This window comes from Littorina saxatilis, linkage group LG1 (genome assembly GCF_037325665.1).
Source record: "Littorina saxatilis isolate snail1 linkage group LG1, US_GU_Lsax_2.0, whole genome shotgun sequence".
In the NCBI taxonomy this organism is placed as follows: domain Eukaryota; kingdom Metazoa; phylum Mollusca; class Gastropoda; order Littorinimorpha; family Littorinidae; genus Littorina; species Littorina saxatilis.
Window position 1 is genome coordinate 6,859,940 of NC_090245.1, and position 21,746 is coordinate 6,881,685.

A 21,746-nucleotide genomic window follows, 5' to 3' on the forward strand; every position below is an offset into this window, starting at 1 on the left:
CTGTGTAGTGGTGACGACGATCAGTGTGTGTACATTGTGTGTCTCTCTGTGTAGTGGTGACAATGATCAGTGTGTGTACATTGTGTGTCTCTGTGTAGTGGTGACGATGATCAGTGTGTGTACATTGTGTGTCTCTCTGTGTAGTGGTGACGATGATCAGTGTGTGTACATTGTGTGTCTCTCTGTGTAGTGGTGACGATGATCAGTGTGTGTACATTGTGTGTCTCTGTGTGTAGTGGTGACGACGATCAGTGTGTGTACATTGTGTGTCTCTGTGTAGTGGTGACGATGATCAGTGTGTGTACATTGTGTGTCTCTCTGTGTAGTGGTGACGATGATCAGTGTGTGTACATAGTGTGTCTCTCTGTGTAGTGGTGACGATGATCAGTGTGTGTACATTGTGTGTCTCTCTGTGTAGTGGTGACGATGATCAGTGTGTGTCTCTCTGTGTGTAGTGGTGACGATGATCAGTGTGTGTACATTGTGTGTCTCTGTGTAGTGGTGACGATGATCAGTGTGTGTACATTGTGTGTCTCTGTGTGTAGTGGTGACGATGATCAGTGTGTGTACATTGTGTGTCTCTGTGTGTAGTGGTGACGATGATCAGTGTGTGTACATTGTGTGTCTCTCTGTGTAGTGGTGACGATGATCAGTGTGTGTACATTGTTTGTGTGTGTGTGCGCATGTAAGGAAGGTGAGAGTGAATCAGATGTTTTTCACAACTCGACATTCATCACTTGGTGTGTCTGCCTATTGTGCTTGACTGACTGGTTAGTCACGCTTCAGCGTTCTTGTTTCTTTTTCCAGGGTCTGATAGATGACGTGAAGTTGTCGGCAGAGCCAATACTGGAGTTGGAGGCAGGGGAATCCATGTTCTTGGAGTCAGACGACCAGGTGCAGATCATAGAGAAGCCACAGAAAGAGAAACAACAAGAGCAGGCATCTGACAAACGGGATGTCAAGATCAAACGCACAGTTGTAAGTAATCTCTTAACATTTATGATAGCCTGAATTTGTTGTCAAGAGTTGTGTGAAGCCTGGTTGATCGGTGAGCTCTAGCCTCTTTGTGATTAGGGAATTTAAGCTGTTGTAAAAAAAAGTGCACTCAGTCTAAATTGATCGGAAAAGAAATGTAAGAATAGTTGTGTCTCTTTCTGTGAGTGATGCGTAGTCTGTATTATCCCTCATATTGATTGTTATACATGTGTTAAGAATTGTTATCAGTTTTCTGAAGTGTGTGGATATTTTATATTATAGACAGCTTCCTAAAGCCTGTCAGTAATTGGGCGAAGTTGTCTACGTGAAGTATGCGCTGCGAAGCTGGCCGCACAGAGCTTTACCACTGAGTTTTGGGTAAAAAGACTGCGTTAAGTGGACTTGATGCTCAATTAAGGACGGGCTTAACAGTGAGTTGGGGTAAGACAAATACATGAAAACACACCGCAATTTTAGCATTCAAGGTGAGCCGCTTTACAGTTGGAAATTGAATGCAATTTTTTTTTATTCCACAGGTGATGCGAGATGGAGACGAAGATGACGAAGACTCACCCCAGGTGGAACCTCTTGAAGACATCCGTGTGTCTAAGAAGAAGCATGGCAGCGATGATGAAAATGAACCGCCGGCCAAACCAAAAACAAAGAAGCTGAAGATCATCAAGACTGATATTGACCCCCCCAAAGCAGTGGCTAAAGAAGCCAGAGAGGGAAAGACCAGGGCAGAAGGTAAACATCCTGAACAACTTTGGTTACTGTTTTCAAATGATTGGTTGCTGTCAAAATATTCAAGTCTTATTAGAAAGGTAGAATGCCATGGGAATCTCATATTGTTAATCACTGACAGCATGCAGGCACACTACACACACACTTTCTCTTGCACGATGTAGCCTGCTTATTTTATAGATGAGATTCGAGCATTGTTTTTTTCCGTAGCAACAGAAAGGGAAGGATGAGATGGGTAAACTTAAAGGTGTGCACGGGGAAGAGAAGAATTTTTTTTTGTTTTTGAGAGAGAGAAGAATTTTGATTCTTATCAAATAGTTCTCTTTTGCTTGTACCTGTTTCAGAACCTCCCAAACTTGAGAGACGCGTCAGCCAGCCGCTGGTTCCAGCCGATGAACCGGAAACTACGAATCGTGAGCAGTCGCCTGCCAGAAAGCCAGTGAGCCGTATTGTTCACATCATTAACCTGGTGCGACCTTTCACCCTGGGTCAACTCAAACAGCTTCTGAGTCGCTCAGGGAATCTTATCGAAGGTGGATTCTGGATCAACGGCATCAAATCTCATTGCTATGCTACTGTGAGTAAACAACGCAAATGTCAAAGAGAAAGTCTTCCATAATCAAGATTCCCCCAAAAGAAAAAAGTTTACAAATTGAAGATTTAAAACTATTTAGACTACTGGTAGCGAAAGTAGTGGTAGTCAAATACTTATTGTGTACTTCTACATACTTAAATAATTTATCATTTCATCTGTTGATTTTTTTTGTGATTTTTTTTTTATCACGACAGGGTTTATTTGAAATACCTTCTCTGTCATTTCTGGAGTTCAGACGAAGACAAGGGTTTCTCAAATATGGATTTCAGTGGGATTTCAGAATTTATTGCGTTAATTTGGTTTGACATGCGTCTCACACGGAGATAAAATGGACATAGGTGTGACATAACCAGAAAGGACAGTTGTGTGGTACAATATGAATGAAGAATTGTATTGTGTGTGAGATGCAAGTTCCGTTTCTTTGTGTTTCAGTTTGAGAAGGAAGAGCATGCAGTGGCAACAAGAAAAGCCCTACATGGAGCTCGCTGGCCTCAGTCCAACCCCAAGACACTCAGAGTTGACTACGCTGATAAGGAGGAGGTAAGCACAATAACTCTAGTAACAGTTGTAAAGGAAAGAATAGCATTCAAGTAACCGTTTTCCTCATTTGGAGGTCAGTCTTTCTTTCAAGCGTTGCTTCCAAAGAGTTAATGGTAAAAAGCATGAAGGATTTGAATAACATTCTAAATTTTGGAATGTTAGCAGCATCTGTTTTTGGAATAAAAGAATTGAGTTTTATTGTGGTTGAGTAATTTTGAAATGAGGTTTGTTTTGATATTTGTGTGCTGATTCTTTCTTAAACAGTTGCTTCAGAGAAAGGCAGAGGAAGAAAATTGCTGTTTTTTTCATTGCCTCTGCGATAGGTAAAATGGTGGCTAGCCTCAGGTCACCTTCTGTTAGCACAAGGAAAATAAACTTAAATGTCTCTTTCAGATGGAACGGCGTCGAGCAGAGGAAGAGGGAGGCCCCCCTGCACCCCGGCCCGCCCCACCCCCACAGAAAAAGAAACCATCCCCACCCCCTGTAACCAGAGACAGACGACCATCAGCCGCCGAACCGGAGAAAAAGAGAGAGGAGCGAGCGGTCCGGGAGTGGGACAGGGGCAAAGAGTCAAGGTCACCTGAGCGAGGAGTAGCCGGTCGTGCCAGGTCAAGGTCACGTGAGCGGCCGAGGGACAAGGACAGGGAGCGAGAGCGGGAACGCAGACACAGGGAGCTGGAGAGAAGCAAGGAGAGGAAGGAGAAGAAACGTGAGTTGGGATTCTCCTTCAGCGTTTCGATGATGGTTGTGTCTATATCCGTTGCCCCATGAAGTTCACAGAGTGGGCTGTCAGTTTGAGATAGTGAGTGGGGATGCTTCTTTGCTTTGGTTGTATAATTGGTGTTCCATGCTTTGTTTCTCCACCGCTGTAGCTAAGATATCTGTGGGACAGTCTTTTCTTTCAACTGACAGGCATGGTGAGGCTCTTCCGCAGGCTTTCTGTAAATCAGTAAATGCACTTTAAACCAGGATTGGGAGATTCACTTCGGTAATGGCTTGTTTGTTTTTTTAGTTGATCAGACTCCTCTCATCTTCCAGCAGTAATTTTACTCAATCAGTCAATCAATCAATCAATATGAGACTTTTATCGCGTGTATTCCGTGGGTACAGTTCTAAGCGCAGGGATTTTTTATTTTTTTATATATTTTTTTTAATGCAATTTATATCGCGCACATATTCAAGGCGCAGGGATTTATTTATGCCGTGTGAGATGGAATTTTTTTTACACAATACATCACGCATTCACATCGGCCAGCAGATCGCAGCCATTTCGGCGCATATCCTACTTTTCACGGCCTATTATTCCAAGTCACACGGGTATTTTGGTGGACATTTTTATCTATGCCTATACAATTTTGCCAGGAAAGACCCTTTTGTCAATCGTGGGATCTTTAACGTGCACACCCCAATGTAGTGTACACGAAGGGACCTTGGTTTTTGGTCTCATCCAAAAGACTAGCACTTGAACCCGAAACTCGAAAAGTTTTAATATGTACTTGATCATTTTTGAAAAGATAAGTTAGCTTGACTACAGATACCTCACGCAGACTACTTCAACAGAAGGGTTGAATTCATAAAAGAAAGAACAGTTAGCTAAAAAAAAATAACAAATAAAAATAATCACCTATCACTTACGTTGCTGTTATATTTGCATTGCAGCTGCAGAAGCCCCGAAGGTGGAAGAAGAACCCCCAGCTAAACTGTTGGATGATCTGTTCCGCAAAACCAAGGCCACTCCTTGCATCTATTGGCTGCCACTAACTGACGAACAGGTAAGCTGGATGACTTCTTCTTCGGCGTTCCACGTTTGCGTCTCGGCTGATGACTTTTCTTTTGACTTGGTGTATGCGTTTAAGTTTCTGGTCAACATGTTATGATGTCATTTTCGATTTTGGAGCTCCTTTATAAAGAACAGGTAAAATCAAAGTAGAAAAACACCTTTGATGTAGCTAGGTTTTAAGCCCATTGTGTTTGGGTATGGCTTTAGCTGTTACATGTACAGTTATGGCGCTAATATTTTTTGAAACTGGTACACAAACTTTTATGATGAAAACTATCAACAACAAAAAAGGTAGGCTGGTCATTGGAACCAGTAAGAGTCCAACTCAGACTACTGGTTTTGTTGTTTTACCAGAGAAAAAAACAGTAGTTCTAAAAATCAATCGGTAGGTTATACCGGCAGCCAATTATTTTCCGGTATTTTCTCATTTCAACCGGTATAATTACCGGTTAACGCCAATACTGATGTAGTTCATATTTTTAATGATTTTTTTTTTTTAAGAAATTGGAACTTAAAATACTAGCAGTATGTCAGAAAATGCCTTACAAAATGTATGCCAGAAAAATTATTGCGGAATAATAATTTCATCTGTAATTTGTGCAGTCCAAGCAGCACCAGCAAGAAAAACAAGAGAGGATTGCCGCTCGCAAAAAGATTCGGGACGACATTGATGAAGCTGAGCAGGAAGCAGCAAGAAAAAAGGCGGCTGAAGCACGACGGGTATGTCTTGAAAAAGATGCTATTGAATTTAATAACTACAGGAATTTCACTGCCTGTGTGTGTCTGTGTTTTTGAGAGAGAGAGAGAGAGATTTAACATGTGCAACCATGTAACAGCTGGCAGCAGTGATTAAATCCAAAGTTTTTGTGTTCAGTGCAGGAAAGTATTTAATCTCGTTAGCAGTAATTGTGCACACAGACTAGGATTGTCATTTATATGTGTGTCGACTTTCACAAGGCTCTGCACAGTCCTCATCTTGTTTCTCATAGTGTTTCATCACCCCCCAGCAAGTACGTGCATACTAAAACTTACCCGGTATTATCATTCCCGCACAGGACACATCAAGCCCTTCACGCGACAGAGGAGGGGATCGAGATCGCCGTGACGACAACAGGGGAGGACCAAGGGACAGGGACCGAGAGAGAGAACGGACGCGAGACAGGGAGAGGGAAAGAAACCGCTCCAACCAGAGGGAACGAGAGCGTAGCCGTGACGACGACCGGCGGAGGGGAGGGCGCAGTGGCAGCAGAGACAAGGGGAGCAGAGACCGGGGAAGCAAACAGGAGAGAAGTCGCAGTCGCGATCGCAGGAGGAGGTAGATCTGATCGGGGTGAAAAGTGTCAGCCATTTGTTTTTTGTTTGAATGGTGACCCTGTACCTTACGTGAGGGAGAATATCGGGGTTGAACGGTGACCCTGAACCTTACGTGAGGGAGAATATCGGGGTTGAACGGTGACCCTGTACCTTACGTGAGGGAGAATATCGGGGTTGAATGGTGACCCTGTACCTTACGTGAGGGAAAATGTCGGGGTTGAATGGTGACCCTGTACCTTACGTGAGGGAGAATATCGGGGTTGAACGGTGACCCTGTACCTTACGTGAGGGAGAATATCGGGGTTGAATGGTGACCCTGTACCTTACGTGAGGGAGAATATCGGGGTTGCATAAATGTTGTTTGTTTGCTTGCTCTTGTGATGTTGTTCCCAAGGGCAAACCAATGCTGTAACATACCCAGTTTTATACTTCTGGATTTTCTATTACTTTGATCTGTCTTTTTTTTTTTTAAAGAGACATACAGCAACCTGGTGTTGATGTTAACCCCCACCCCCTCCCCCTGTCATTCAAAATTGTGTCGTTTTTTACTGCTTTTTTTTCTCTCCTTTTAATTCCAGTGTGGTGGGTATGCCCTTCACTGTTAGTTAACACCAAAGTTGTGCTTCGTTTTCCATTGACAGGTAAAGCTTAGTTGAACAAGTGAAGTCCATGCAAGGGTTTATAATTTTGTCCGACTTTCTCTGTATTTCCTCTAGAAAGTCTCTGGCCCTTTCTCGTGCAAACATTTGTGCAGCTGAAACACGTTCATATGAATGTAACTGGGCTCTTTTTCTTTTTCATTTCATGTGTGATATGTCTTTCCCTGTTCCATGTACATAATAATAATAATGCAGGTTGCATCTATCACTTGTTTAACTTCAAGAAATACCTTCCTTCTCTGACTTGATTGGTATAATGATTCAAGGTTGGGGTTGTAAAATCAAAGCTGTAGTAAGATGAGTGTGGTGTTTGAAGAATCTGACAGTTCAGATGAACATTCATAGAAGGCAGAGAAATCACATCTGTAATTGTAAATGCCATTTGTAGCTAATGGAGGTCTTGGATTCAAGTAACAGGTGTAACAATTCAATAGAAAATTGATCTTTGCAGAAAACAGCTGGTTATAGAATCCTTGTATGGTTTTAATTGAAAAACTTGTGTATAATCTCTGATAGATCTGTGATGATTCATGCGAGGTTTGACACAGGAAGGAAGGTACGTATCTAAACCCTCAGCTAGTACTAAATAGGATAAGCTTGATGTCTGTTTCTTTATTATTCTTTCTCCAGTGGCAGCAGACTTATTTATATGTTGGGGGAAGGTAATTGAGCGTGTCGATGTATGTTAAATTCCATTTGACTGGAATTTTAAATTGTTTGGATATTTTCAAGTTATTACAGAGCAGCTTTGGGGAGTTGAAAATATGAGTAGCAAATTTTGTTCTTCGGCTTGCAGCGTTCAACTTCCCGGATTTGTTGCAGGTTTTAGTGTCATGTTCGTTAATAATGACCTGTCTGTGTGCATGGACATTTCAAGCCAGAGTTTTCATGTTTTTAAGGCAGTCTTCATTTGAAAATGATGAAAAGGAAGGTATTAGGTTTTAGTGTCCTGTTCATGATCTATTAATGTGTATTGGAATTTGCAGCAAGAATTTTTTACACTTTTTTATGGCCACTGTCTTCGTTTTAAAAAGAAGTGTTTTTTAGTGTAAGTTTTCTTGGCTAATTAGATGGATTCCATGTTATCTGTGAGTTCTAATGAATTCTGTGCATTTCTGTTATGAGTGTGATCATATTTTAATCATCAAGATTTGTCATGAGGGGCGTATTTGTTTGGACCTGTGGTCTGCGACTGCCAAGGGCATCATGCTACAGTATTTTTGTGCTAATATCAGCAAATAAACTTTTAACAAGCAGCGTTTTCTAAAAAAAATGTCACATAATATCATTTCTGTATTTCTCATGTAGAAAACCATTGCTTTTTTCCTCAAAGAATAAGTCCCATTGTTGCATACTCGTTTGAGTAAGTAATTTCCATGTGGCATTATAGATTTGCTTGATGGACACTGGTTTGATGGTTGCAACATGGTTGATGAAAATAAAAATCGGTGTGAAAGTTTTATTCATGAGTACTGTGTGAGTGAGAGGAGAGAGAGAGTGTGTGAGTGTGTGTGTAGCATACACAAGCTGAACATACTCTCAGAGCAGAGTAAAGGTTTAAGATCTTTTTAATCCTTTACAAACATTTGATTATACCGTTAGTCAATTGCACATCATATAAAAATAAGAGAAATGTACACAAACACTACAACGGAAAAATAAAAATAGTGGACGGATTCCTCGAATAGTTTTCAAATTCATACACTCTGATAGTGAAAACCATGATGCCTTGCAGTACCCTCTATGAATGAAAACGTACACTAATGGACAAAACCTGACTTACAAAACAGGAGAGAAAATTATTATCGGTTTAAAAGTTTTAAATCTGTACTCCACAAAAGAGCTGTTGGCCGCTTTTAAATTTGAAACAAAAAACACATTGTTGGGTCACTTTTACAGATTTCACCAGTTCAACTACGAAGTCAAAGGACTTGCTGATACAGTCTTCCTCATGCTAACACTAAGAATAAAATAAAAGCGTACTATTATTTGAAAATAATGGCAAGCTAACATTTGCAGGCGTGGCGTTCGCCTAGTACAACGCTATACATCAAAAACACAAAACTTATGGACATATAATTATGCCCCTGTATAGCGAAACTTGCTGTCAAAATATCACAGACTTGCATGTAAGTATTGGTAAATATACATATGTTGATGACATTGACAATGTGATACCTTTCATCTCTCCTTGCCAAGTAGAAAATCCATCACTTTGCAGTAAGTTGGTGTTCACATCTACTGCTATTTTCTTTTAACCCTTGGTTTCATGATCATCACTTTTCTCCATATGAGTTGAATCGGTAATAAAAAATGGAGAAAACAAACCAGGTTAAAAAATAGAAAAGGTAAAAAGTATTTGTTACACATCACCTGTGATGATAACAGAAAATACATTGTGATCCTTTCTCCCACCAAGTAAAAGGGCTGTCAGAAACACATTTTTTTAATCAGGCATGGGAATTGAAAATTGTAAAAAAGGCGGAAAATTTATAACTGAAGACGCGAAGCGTCAAGTCGACGGCGCGAAGCGCCTAGCCTTACTAGGGGGGTCCGGGGGCATGCCCCCCCGGAAAAAAATTTTCTCCAAAGAACCCAGATGGTGCAATCTGGTGTCATCTGAGCTCCAAGTTTGCCATTAAATTCTGTTTTTAGAATCAGAGTTTTTAGTAAAAAAAATTTACCAATTTTTGCTTTTTTGAAGAAAAAAAATATATACATGTATTATATGGTTTAAATTTGTAAAAAAAAATTGATCTGTTGAGACAAACAGGAAAATGTAACTTGTAACACAATCTGTGCAATCTGGTTTACTTTCAAGCATAAAAGTTCAATAACTGAGGCGGGCGGTAGCAGTGCGTGAACAAAGTACGGAAAGTTTTCGCGGGCTTTTGCGCAAAGGCCAAAGTAACCGGTGCTTTTTTTGTGTGCCTCCCCCCTTTATTTTTTCGGTGGACACTTTTGCATTTTCGGCGGAACAACAAAAAAAATTCGGCGGAAATCCGCCGTTCGGCGGACAATTCCCATGCCTGTTTAATGATGAATATGGATTTGCATAAGGCATACTATGCTCTTCAACTAAGTTGCATACAACGCAACCATGGTGGTATTGTAAAAAAAGGGCATTCAGAAAGGAAAATACTGGCAAGGAATGATAATGCAACACAAGTCAGCAACTGAAATGATTCGAACAAGGACGCAGTTGTCTATTGATACATGAACAGAAAAAAGTACAACAGTGAGATGACAAATGAACTGCCAAACTTCCCTCCAGGGGAAATGACTCTACACTCTCTACTGGCAAACCTGCATACAGTGCTACTTGCAATGTGAGGCCCCTCCCATAAGAGGACACCTCCCAAGAAAGGACACCTGTTTTTTCAATCTTGACTAAAATATACCTGTCATGACAGGCCACCTGCAAGGTAGGGACATTTTTAGGATTTCCTTCTCTTGTAAGTACCTTCTCTTGTAAGTACCACTGTATAGCGGAACTCCCTTGAAAAGTCCTAAACAAAATCTGAGACAATCAGGTCTAAAACACAGATTATGAAGAGAACATCTGAGAAAACAGGGTCTTAAAAGGGAGGGAGCCTTACATTGGGGGGTATCAAAAGAGGCGTTCCACTGTCCTAAGTAGGCAATCTACGTTTCCTTTCACAGCCCAAGGCTTAAACCAACCCAAACAAAAAATATCACAGCTTAAAAGACCATGGGACGGCAATGGTAGTGACCTCAATGGAAGCAAGAACCTGAGCACATCGAGAGAAACGGATGACAACGATGAAAGAGTATCACAAGAAAAAGAGTATCTCAAGCACTTGCTGCTCTGTTTCACTGGAGACCGTAACAGCACCAAAACGATTTGCGTATATTATGTCATTTTGCAGTAGCTCCATTACAGAGCTTTAAATAAGCAATTTCTTTTCGTCGTTACTCTTGTATTTGTTACACACACCAGAAACACATGAACAATCTGAATCAAACTGTACAACCTGTAGTTCACTGCAAGTAAAACAAAACTATCCCCACACCCACACTTACAACACAAACAAAAGGGGGAAAAAATAATGAAAAGGGACAGACATATAATGTTCTTAAACCTACAGTGGACATTATCATATAACTTAACATTCATGACTATGGCCTTTTGCTTATTAATGACGAAGTGCAGCATTTAATGGTGTGAATTTGACTCGTGAGCTGTCACAAAACGGCAGTTGTAACAACAATTTAAGGCACATGATTAACATGTTATCATGACTGCAAAAACAACAGGGGGGCGCACCAAGAGGCCTTTTAACAAACAAAAAAGATTCCTTCTTTTTTCCCTTCTCTTTTTAACAGTTTTTCATCTGCATTTGTTATAGCGGAGTTGGTGCATATTGGACTATTTTCATCTCTGTCATGTGTGATCCTGCATGCCATCAATGAAGGACGGGGTTTTTTCCGGTTTTTTTTTCTCTCAATAATATGGACAAGTGTTGCAGAGTATTCTGGCACTTCAAACAACACACGTAAAACTAATTTTTCTATTCAGAAAGTCTAGTCTGAATTAAGAACAATGGTTCCTGCTGACATGGATGAAAATTAATTTATCACACGGATAAATACTTCATCATAATCTGAATCTACATCTGTTTGAACGTCATCTCTAACCTAGGAAGAATTTTTTTTTCTTCATCACTGATCAGCCTCACTAGCTGCTTTCCTCTTCAACCTGGACCAAAACGACCAGTAACTTCAAACATCCAACTCTAGACAACGAAAGACGAAATGGGTTGGAAGTCTTCATCAAAAAGGGAAATCTAGCCACTGAAAGATTCTCTATCCCGAGGTTTCAGTTACAGTGATAAACACTGGGAAAACAAACACTTCACTCAAAACCATCCTGAATAATATCATACCACCAACACAACTGACAATAGCTCTTTTCTAACTCTTCCCAGTTTCAACAAACTGTAAACACAAGTTCTCTTTTCGTTTTTTTCACACTCATGTGAAAACCAAACCAAACTCTCCTTAGTCTACTTCATTCCCATCATTCTGAGAAATGCACCAGCCTCTCCATTTCCTCATCCTCGTCGAGGGCATCTCTGAGTGAGGGGTGTTCTCGCAGTTTGTAGACAGAGGTCCTGAGCGTGTCTTTGAGGCGCTGGTTCTCGGAGCTTGCTGCCTGCCACACCATCTCTAGGTCCTCTTCCACACCCCTGAACACAGTCACAACACATAAGGATAAGGATAGATTTTATATCGTCCTGTGAGGTAACCCTCATGGAAATTCAGGCTGGTTTCTCATTGGGGAAAGCGAGCTGCCATACAGTACGTCGCTACCATCTGTCCCAGAAATCTGTGACGTACTAAGGTACACAATTTTATAGCATGTCTGTTCTGGACTGTGATTCTCAAACCATGCTCCTGCTAGTAATAAGTTAGTACATTTGTAGCTGCAAGAAGAAAGTCATTGTCAGTCAACCTTTCAGGATTGCTTCAGGGAGTTACGACATGAAAACATACTGTATAACAGCTGCTTTTATCAATACTTTGTAGTAATTTCAGTGGTGCTCTAATTTCATTTTGAGGTACATGTATATCATCCTCATTTGCTTTTTATCAGGGTTTGGCTGAAAGCCCTCAGGAATCAAGAAGCAACTTACTCAAAAAGAAGACTGCCAATTTTCCTGTTCCAGTGATAACCCCATCTCCACCCCATTCTGACCAAATACTTGTTCCAGTGATAACCCCATCTCCACCCCATTCTGACCAAATACTTGTTCCAGTGATAACCCCATCTCCACCCCATTCTGACCAAATACTTGTTCCAGTGATAACCCCATCTCCACCCCATTCTGACCAAATACTTGTTCCAGTGATAACCCCATCTCCACCCCATTCTGACCAATGATTGCAAGTTTCCTCAGCAACCCAACCCACAGTTAACAAAAAACAGCAGTAAAAGTACACTTACTTCTTTGCTCCTTCCATTTCATTGATCAACTCTTCCTTTTCCTTGACCAGCAGACGCAGGTAGCGAATTTCACGTTCGTACTCCTGCCGTTGTCGGTTGAAGGAATCATCTTGCTCTTTCAATCTGAAGAAAACAAGATTTTCAGTTAACTTTCGCTTCAAATTAAATAAAGAAAAACACTTGCAGATATGTTCACAGAGAACTTTGTTACACTCGTGCATCATTCAAAAGAAAAAGATCATAAATAAGACAAATACAGTCTTATGTCTTAGAAAAATTAAACTTTCAAGAAGCAAAGCTTTACTTGCTAAGCCTGGTAGCTTTTGAGAGAACAAAAAGGCACATACAATCAAGACCGTACAAATTACCACCACCACACCCCTTTCAATTTGCTTTAAGATCACACAGCTTTTCAGGGCATGACAGATAAAGCCTAAAAGCACAACAATTTTCAAATATATAACTTAACAATTATCTCCCTTCCACAGAACATTTGAACACTTTCAGAAGCCTACTTACTTCTCTGCGACCGTCTGCAGCTTGGCTGAGGCTTTCATTTTGTACATCTGCACAATGAAACAAGGAAAATGTCACTTCCTGATCATTCACATTGAAAAAGATTCTAAACAACAAAACGAATGTGAGACATAAGACTTAAGATATCTCATTGTCCATTCAATTTAACACTGGATGGAAAAGTGCGGTTCATCTGCTCTGGATTAGATGAACAAAGTTGAAAAACAAAAACAATCTGTACTCACCAACACAAGGACAACACACACAACAACAAAAACAACAAGAGGCGAAATCTTCAAGGCTCACGTAAGAAATCGACAAACAGTAACACAAACTCAATCGCTCCGTCACACATACACACACACACACACACACACACACACACACACACACACTAAGCATAGGTGACACTGTGCAAGAAAGCGAGACACTAGATCTAGATCTGAATGGCCGATTTCGAAGAAAAAACTAGTCTCGGCCGCTCAAAATAACAATGACCGAGACTTTCAGTAATTCCTTCGCGTGACGTCTAACCCTCTTACATCATAATGTGACGTCTTCAAATGTTGTGACGTCTTCAAATGTTAAAGTTTCTACCACAGACATACATACATACATACGCACGCACGCACGCACAGACAGACAAAAGTTAGCATCACATAGGCTACACTTACGTGAGCCAAAAACAAAGTCAAATGTTCACCTGTGGAGGCATCTTGGGGACCACAAACAAACACATACAAAGGAAAACCAAAAGCTAAAGCAAAAAGTGCACAGAAAAATAATGAAAACACTGTTTCCTGGTGATTCATTTTGGAGTCAATACTTGCTGGTTCTACTGCATCTTTTGCTCCTTTACTGCCAAAGAGTCTGGTTCCAATAACCCTCCGTTAGTGTTAGCTCACTTTTTCTCTTCACGTGATCAGAGCTAGTTGACAGGCGCAGTGGCGTGGTGGTAAGACGTCGGCCTCCTAATCGGGAGGTCGTGAGTTCGAATCCCGGTCGCTGCCGCCTGGTGGGTTAAGAGTGGAGATTTTTCCGATCTCCCAGGTCAACTTATGTGCAGACCTGCTGGTGACTTAACCCCCTTCGTGTGTACACGCTAGCACAAGACCAAGTTCGCACGGAAAAGATCCTGTAATCCATGTCAGAGTTCGGTGGGTTATGGAAACACGAAAATACCCAGCATGTCTACTCAACGAAAGCGGAATGAGCTGACTATGCTCTCAGAGTATAGTGTGGGGAACCCAAATGGGCAAACGAGCTCACACGTAACCAGAAAATTCTGGAACGCTGAAGAAGAGCTAGTTACTTCATGAGCTTTAACAGAAAGTAATCACTGCGTGTCTCTGATAAAATAGCCCTTTTAACCGTAATATAAACCAGCTTAAACATTTAAATTCAACTAAATTTAGCGTTAAATTTCAGTCTACTGTTGTCTTTCTGTTTTACTGCTGCAATGACAGTAACTATACTGGTACCTGCGATGACAGTAACTATACTGGTACCTGCAATGACAGTAACAGTTACTATACTGGTACCTGCGATGACAGTAACTATACTGGTACCTGCGATGACAGTAACTATACTGGTACCTGCGATGACAGTAACTATACTGGTACCTGCGATGACAGTAACTATACTGGTACCTGCGATGAAAGGACACCCTAGGGACCAGCCAAAAGTGTCCTTACATAGCGTTTTGGTCCAGATAATAGACAAAGGGACAACACAAGGTGTCCTTTTGAGGGAGGCGTCCTTTCGTCGGAGGGGCCACACATCGCATGTACCACTGTATTTCGTTTTCACCATCTTAACAACAAACATCACCTTCAGTTTTTCCTCCATTTTTCCCATGACAACACTGTTGCCCACCATCTGCGTCACAGTGTCCTTGCAGTCCCTCTGCTGTTCTTTCACCTGAAAACACCGCTGTGATTCTTCACATTTGTTTCATCACACTCTACTCTGCGACCTATGGTTTCTTCTTAATAAAAACTTGAATGGAAGTGATCACAATCCTCACATATCTATATACAGTGGTCTCTCAAGTGAATGCCTTGTTTACTATTGTGTTAACGGTAGTTTTGTACCTCTGTATTAGCATTAACAATAACATCTTTGTTTGGTTGGTCAGTCTTCTGATCAATACACGCTCTCATAAACAACTAGTTGTTTCTAACTTCAGGCATTTTATTTTCAGAATGAACAAATAACATTTCATGCACAAACAAAGTATCACCACACAAAGAAAGTAGAAACTCACCACTTTAAAAGCAGTGTCCCTTTCCAAAGCAGTCTTTTCAACCTGCACATATGAACAAGTTGCTTCAACTGAATATGTAGCTTGGGAAAATCTTGTGAAACGCAAACCACTTTGAACATCACATTTTATCTTCATCTTTAAAAATAACATGCAAACCCTTTAACATTTTATCTTCATCTTTCAAAATACATAAAATTGTCACAAATAATTCATCTTCAGAAGTAAGTTACATGCAATTTTGATTGGAATGTAAGAAATACTTACAGTGCTAAAGTTTAAATATGGGACATTTAAAATAAGCAAAATGTATACACAACTTACAATTTTAATGACATTGGCAAGTTCATTTTGTGTAATGAGCTCCTTGTTCTCGGACTGCTGGATGGCTTTTTGGAAAATCAGCATCTTGTTCTGGGATCTCCTGAAATCAATACAACCAGATGAATCATACACAGTAAGCTGAACATATTTTAAGCTCTATCCTGTAATGTTGGTTTGAAAATGCTACAAAGTAATCCACACAATATCAGTTAAAAATTTCTACAATGGAATCCCTGTACTGGGCACAAGACATACCATGTAACTTGCAAATTTTAAGCTGTATTGGGCATTTTTGGCAACAAAATCGCATACAATTCCTGCGTAACGCATTCCTAGCAATTGGATCCTTTAACGGGCAGATAAATATAACCTAGCACTCTCTGACTTGAAGCCATTTAATTCTAACAGATGTAGGCTAACAAATCATACCAGGTGTGACAGAAAGAGAAGATTCATTTTTGGCTCACGTAAGTGTAGCCTATGCGATCGTAACTTTGTCTGTCTGTGCGTGCGTGCGTGCGTGCGTGCGTGTGTATGTCTGTGGTAGAAACTTTAACATTTCGTCATTTGAAGACGTCACATTATGGCGTAAGAGGGTTAGACGTCACGCGAAGGAATTACTGAAAGTCTCGGTCATTGTTTTTTGAGCGGGCCGAGACTAGTTGGCAGTCGTGTCGTAGATTGTTGACACTCTCTCTCTCTCTCTCTCTCGAGATCTCTCTCTTTCTTTCAACTTCAGGCCCTTCAAGCGTTATTATTCTGGTTTGTTTCATTTTGGTTTCATTTTTTATTGCTTATTTTTCTTTTTGATTTATCTCCCTTCCCCCCTTCTTTTGCGCTTGGAGGACATCATCTTCTCTGATAAGTCGTTTTGATATTTGTATTGTTGTTTTCATTTTTTTTTTAACCTGTTGAAGACCATTAGGTCGAAGCGTTGTTCATTGTCATTTGTTTGTATATTTCGTTGCGAGTCCAGAATATTAGGTATTACTCTTAGTCGTGTCCCTGTAAGTAGGCTACATGCAGACAGACAGATCTAGATCTAGTGAGTAGTGTCTCGCTTTCTTGCACAGTGTCACCTATGCTTACTGTGTGTGTGTGTAGGTTCTTGTGTGACGGAGTGATTGAGTTTGTGTTACTGTTTGTCTATTTCTTACGTGAGCCTTGAAGGCTTCGCCTCTTGTTTCATCCATACACTTGTTTTAACCTGTTGGGTTTTACCTGAGTGCTTTGTGCAAGGCCCTGATCTCGGCCCTAAGCTGTTTGTTTTCTGCCGACACTTCGATGGCTGCCAGCGTCTGGTGGTTTCTTTCTTCGTCCGATGCCTGTAAGGAACAATTGAAATGGTACGAGAATGCATTTTCAAAGCTGATTTTGTGGGGAAAACACACACACAAACACACACACACACACACACACACACACACCTGACCCAAACAAATTAAATTAACGAAACAGCCAACATTAAAAAAATTAAAAAATACAAACTATTTTTTGCAAATGTGACAAAGTGCATATTGTCAGAAATTTTCTTGGAATATCTTTCCACCTTGTCAATCCATTGCATTATTAAATGGAAGTAAATTGAAGACAGAAAACACTGACAACAACAAATATGGTCATACACTGCAAGACTACTGTCTGATCTGATCACAAGTCTTACCTTTAGTCTGTTAGCCATCTTCTCTTTCTCTTTGTCAAACTGTTCTTTTTCTTCCGTGACAGACCTGAAAAATAAAAATCATAGTAATTATGAAACAAAGTTTATCTAATGCAAGAACACAGCCACAAAGAAGCAAAATTTAGATAATACAAGTCGCGTAAGGCGAAAATACAACATTTAGTCAAGTAGCTGTCGAACTCACAGAATGAAACTAAACGCAATGCAACGCAGCAAGACCGTATACTCGTAGCATCGTCAGTCCACCGCGCACGGCAAAGGCAGTGAAATTGACAGGAAGAGCGGGGTAGTACTTGTGCTGAGAAGGATAGCACGCTTTTCTGTACCTCTCTTTGTTTTAACTTTCTGAGCGTGTTTTTAATCCAAACATATCATATCTATATGTTTTTGGAATCAGGAACCGACAAGGAATAAGATGAAAGTGTTTTTAAATTGATTTCAAAAATTTAATTTTGATAATAATTTTTATATATTTAATTTTCAGAGCTTGTTTTTAATCCGAATATAACATATTTATATGTTTTTGGAATCAGCAAATGATGGAGAATAAGATGAACGTAAATTTGGATCGTTTTAGAAATTTTTTTTTTTTTTTACAATTTTCAGATTTTTAATGACCAAAGTCATTAATTAATTTTTAAGCCATCAAGCTGAAATGCAATACCGAAGTCCGGGCTTCGTCGAAGACTACTTGACCAAAATTTCAACCAATTTGGTTGAAAAATGAGAGCGTGACAGTGCCGCCTCAACTTTCACGAAAAGCCGGATATGACGTAGACATTAATCCAAAAAATGAAAAAAACGTTCGGGGATATCATACCCAGGAACTCTCATGTCAAATTTCATAAAGATCGGTCCAGTAGTTTGGTCTGAATCGCTCTACACGCACGCACACACATACACCTCGACCCTCGTCTTGATTCCCCCCTCTATGTTAAAACATTTAGTCATAACTTGACTAAATGTAAAAATCAAAGCAGACAAAAGTAATGTTCCACAGTGCTGCTGCTGCAACAGACAAAGCAAGCTGCAAGTTCTCTTTTCCACACTCACACACATTGTTTATGTCTTCTTCTTCTTCTGCGTTCGTGGGCTGAAACTCCCACGTACACTCGTGTTTTTTGCACGAGTGGAATTTTTCGTGTTTGACCGTTTTTTTACCCCGCCATTTAGGCAGCCATACGCCGTTTTCGGAGGAAGCATGCTGGGTATTTTCGTGTTTCTATAACCCACCGAACTCTGACATGGATTACAGGATCTTTTTCGTGCGCACTTGGTCTTGTGCTTGCGTGTACACACGGGGGTGTTCGGACACTGAGGAGAGTCTGCACACAAAGTTGACTCTGAGAAATAAATCTCTCGCCAAACGTGGGGACGAACTCACGTTGACAGCGGCCAACTGGACAAATCCAGCGCGCTACCGACTGAGCTACATCCCCGCCCTCATTGTTTATGTGATCATGCACACTCACACACCTCTTCAAATCAGCCACATTGTTTATGTGATCTTGCACACTCACACACCTCTTCAAATCAGCCACATTGTTTATGTGATCTTGCACACTCACACACCTCTTCAAATCAGCCACATTGTTTATGTGATCTTGCATAGTCATGTGACTGCCTGATTCCAATAAGACTTTGTCGTATCTCTGTTTGACGTTCTTGTACTTGTGTCTCGTCTCGTCCAGCTCTCGCTCTGCTTCTTCTTTCTCCGTTTCAATTGTTGTAAGCCGCTTGGTCAGTCGACTCACTGCAAAGTACAAGAAACCGTAAAGTGTTGTTTTCAAATTTGAGCTTGTGTGAAGAAGGATACTTCTTCTTCTTTTTTGTTCATGAGCTGAAACTCCCAGGTTCACGAAGGGGGACAAGGCACCAGCACCTCTGCACATAAATTGAACTGGGAGATAAGAAAAATCTCCACCCTTAACCAACCAGGCGCATCCGGGATTCGAACCTGCAGCCTTCAGTAAAGGAGGCCGATGTCTTATCCACTACGCCACTGCGCCCATCAAAGAGGGATACGATGCATCAGAGTATGTAAGTGTGTCTCTCTCTTTCTATGCCAAAGAACTCGACATAAAATTACAACAAAACGACAGCATTCATATATTTTGATCTCTTAGAAACTGGTCAGTCATAAAATCTGTACAGTAAAAACCATACCTCGCTCCTAACCTACTTTTACTGACACAGCGAACACTCACCTTCATGCACGTGCGTTGAACAAAGATCCTTGACCTTGTTCTGTTGCACATCCAGTTGCTCAATGAGTATTTGGTTCTCTTCCAGCACAAGCCTTGCCTGTTCCTGTAGCTGTTGCCTGCACATATCATTGTCATCACAGTCATTACAAAAACATAAAACTGCAATAAACTTTGAAATCATACAATAATTATAAGACAAAGAATTGTACATCACTATCATCTTCACCAAGCCTTTGCATGCAATCCAAATAAATTATGGCAAATGTATTACTAAGCTGTTTTTTGCGTGTGTTTTTTTTAAACAAACTCACTGCAGACTCCTTGCTAATCAAAACCCAGGTGGGTTTTTTAAACTTTGTACACACACTTACACACATATACACGTGTGCAGATGCAAATCACACACCCACGCATGCTGGCACACACGCACGCACGCACGCAAGCACACAGACACATACGCACAAACACACAGTAACCCATACACACAATATTAAGACCTCTACATCCTTTTACAATCTCACTCAGCCCAACAAAATGTTATACACACTCACCAGTCAGAAGCGTCAATCCTGCCGGTACCGCCACCCCCACCCCCTCCTTTCATCTGGAGACGTTGGTTTTCTCGCACCACTTCATCCGTTCGCTTCTTCAGGGCCTGCAACTCTTCCTGGCACTGGCGCATTGCCTCCTCTTTCTCCTGTATCAAGTCGTCGTACGCCAGGAACAGAGGAGCCAGGTAGCGCTTGTTGATCTGCACAAAGTGAGTGTTATGTATTAGAATCATACAGTCCATAAGATAATGTTTATATAAAGTGCCTACGGTTAACTGTCCATCCCTAGTCCAGCACCGGAAAAGTATTGACCTCAGTAACCAGAATTCTCCCGCTCTTTTTTCACTTGGCATTCGAACTCCACGCAGAACGCTTCTTTCTTTCCTCTAGTGTACTTCTCATTTTGATATATAAAGAACGCAACTTCAGTATTAGTTATTGTGTTGTGTATTATGACATAGTGAGTTGATAATCCATGCAAGAACATAACATTGAGAACATAATATGACTGAAAACTGATGTCAATGATTATGGTTTTCCTTCCTGGTTCACACTGAGCAACAAGAAGAAACACTTTATTGCCGTTTACTTATCACAGATATTTGCCTTCAGACTTCCCAATTTAAAAAGTTCAGACATCAAATATGAGACCAAAGCACAGGAAGCGCGTAATAAAACAAAACACACACACAAAAAAGAAAAATCTTCATTGCTCTTTTTCCTTCAACTTTTCCGTTGTGTGTTATCGACGTCACACACTAAAAAAAAGTCGCGTAAGGCGAAAATACAATATTTAGTCAAGTAGCTGTCGAACTCACAGAATGAAACTGAACGCAATGCCATTTTTCAGCAAGACCGTATACTCGTAGCATCGTCAGTCCACCGCTCATGGCAAAGGCAGTGAAATTGACAAGAAGAGCGGGGTAGTAGTTACGCTAAGAAGGATAGCACGCTTTTCTGTACCTCTCTTTGTTTTAACTTTCTGAGCGTGTTTTTAATCCAAACTTATCATATCTATATGTTTTTGGAATCAGGAACCGACAAGGAATAAGATGAAAGTGTTTTTAAATTGATTTGGACAATTTAATTTTGATAATAATTTTTATATATTTAATTTTCAGAGCTTGTTTTTAATCCGAATATAACATATTTATATGTTTTTGGAATCAGCAAATGATGGAGAATAAGATAAACGTAAATTTGGATCGTTTTATAAATTTTTATTTTTTTTTTACAATTTTCAGATTTTTAATGACCAAAGTCATTAATTAATTTTTAAGCCACCAAGCTGAAATGCAATACCGAAGTCCGGGCTTCGTCGAAGATTACTTGACCAAAATTTCAACCAATTTGGTTGAAAAATGAGGGCGTGACAGTGCCGCCTCAACTTTCACGAAAAGCCGGATATGACGTCATCAAAGACATTTATCAAAAAAATGAAAAAAATGTTCGGGGATTTCATACCCAGGAACTCTCATGTCAAATTTCATAAAGATCGGTCCAGTAGTTTAGTCTGAATCGCTCTACACACACACACACAGACACACAGACACACGCACACACACACGCACATACACCACGACCCTCGTTTCGATTCCCCCTCGATGTTAAAATATTTAGTCAAAACTT

General features: G+C 40.5%; 2 protein-coding genes across 8 annotated transcripts in view; one reads left to right on the forward strand and one right to left on the reverse strand.

The window, feature by feature from the left end:
- The window catches only part of LOC138960251 (apoptotic chromatin condensation inducer in the nucleus-like), a 41,620-nt gene extending 33,551 nt beyond the window's left edge, over window positions 1-8,069 (forward strand). For all 4 annotated transcript variants that reach the window (XM_070332067.1, XM_070332083.1, XM_070332075.1 and 1 more), the window contains 8 exons: window positions 808-978; window positions 1,512-1,722; window positions 2,064-2,296; window positions 2,747-2,854; window positions 3,248-3,563; window positions 4,514-4,626; window positions 5,238-5,354; window positions 5,690-8,069. In XM_070332067.1, coding sequence (XP_070188168.1) covers window positions 808-978; window positions 1,512-1,722; window positions 2,064-2,296; window positions 2,747-2,854; window positions 3,248-3,563; window positions 4,514-4,626; window positions 5,238-5,354; window positions 5,690-5,953 — 1,533 coding nt within the window. In that variant the 3' untranslated portion in view covers window positions 5,954-8,069. The remainder of the gene's footprint in view (window positions 1-807; window positions 979-1,511; window positions 1,723-2,063; window positions 2,297-2,746; window positions 2,855-3,247; window positions 3,564-4,513; window positions 4,627-5,237; window positions 5,355-5,689) is intronic.
- An 88-nt stretch (window positions 8,070-8,157) lies between these two features.
- Window positions 8,158-21,746, reverse strand: part of LOC138960284 (centrosomal protein of 89 kDa-like) — a 37,512-nt gene continuing 23,923 nt past the window's right edge. For all 4 annotated transcript variants that reach the window (XM_070332140.1, XM_070332131.1, XM_070332122.1 and 1 more), the window contains 11 exons: window positions 20,118-20,317; window positions 19,567-19,682; window positions 18,932-19,112; window positions 17,342-17,405; window positions 16,900-17,003; window positions 15,679-15,778; window positions 15,358-15,399; window positions 14,922-15,011; window positions 13,095-13,141; window positions 12,576-12,698; window positions 8,158-11,817 (listed from right to left, as the gene is read on the reverse strand). In XM_070332140.1, the coding sequence (XP_070188241.1) occupies window positions 11,649-11,817; window positions 12,576-12,698; window positions 13,095-13,141; window positions 14,922-15,011; window positions 15,358-15,399; window positions 15,679-15,778; window positions 16,900-17,003; window positions 17,342-17,405; window positions 18,932-19,112; window positions 19,567-19,682; window positions 20,118-20,317 (1,236 nt within the window). In that variant the 3' untranslated portion in view covers window positions 8,158-11,648. The remainder of the gene's footprint in view (window positions 11,818-12,575; window positions 12,699-13,094; window positions 13,142-14,921; window positions 15,012-15,357; window positions 15,400-15,678; window positions 15,779-16,899; window positions 17,004-17,341; window positions 17,406-18,931; window positions 19,113-19,566; window positions 19,683-20,117; window positions 20,318-21,746) is intronic.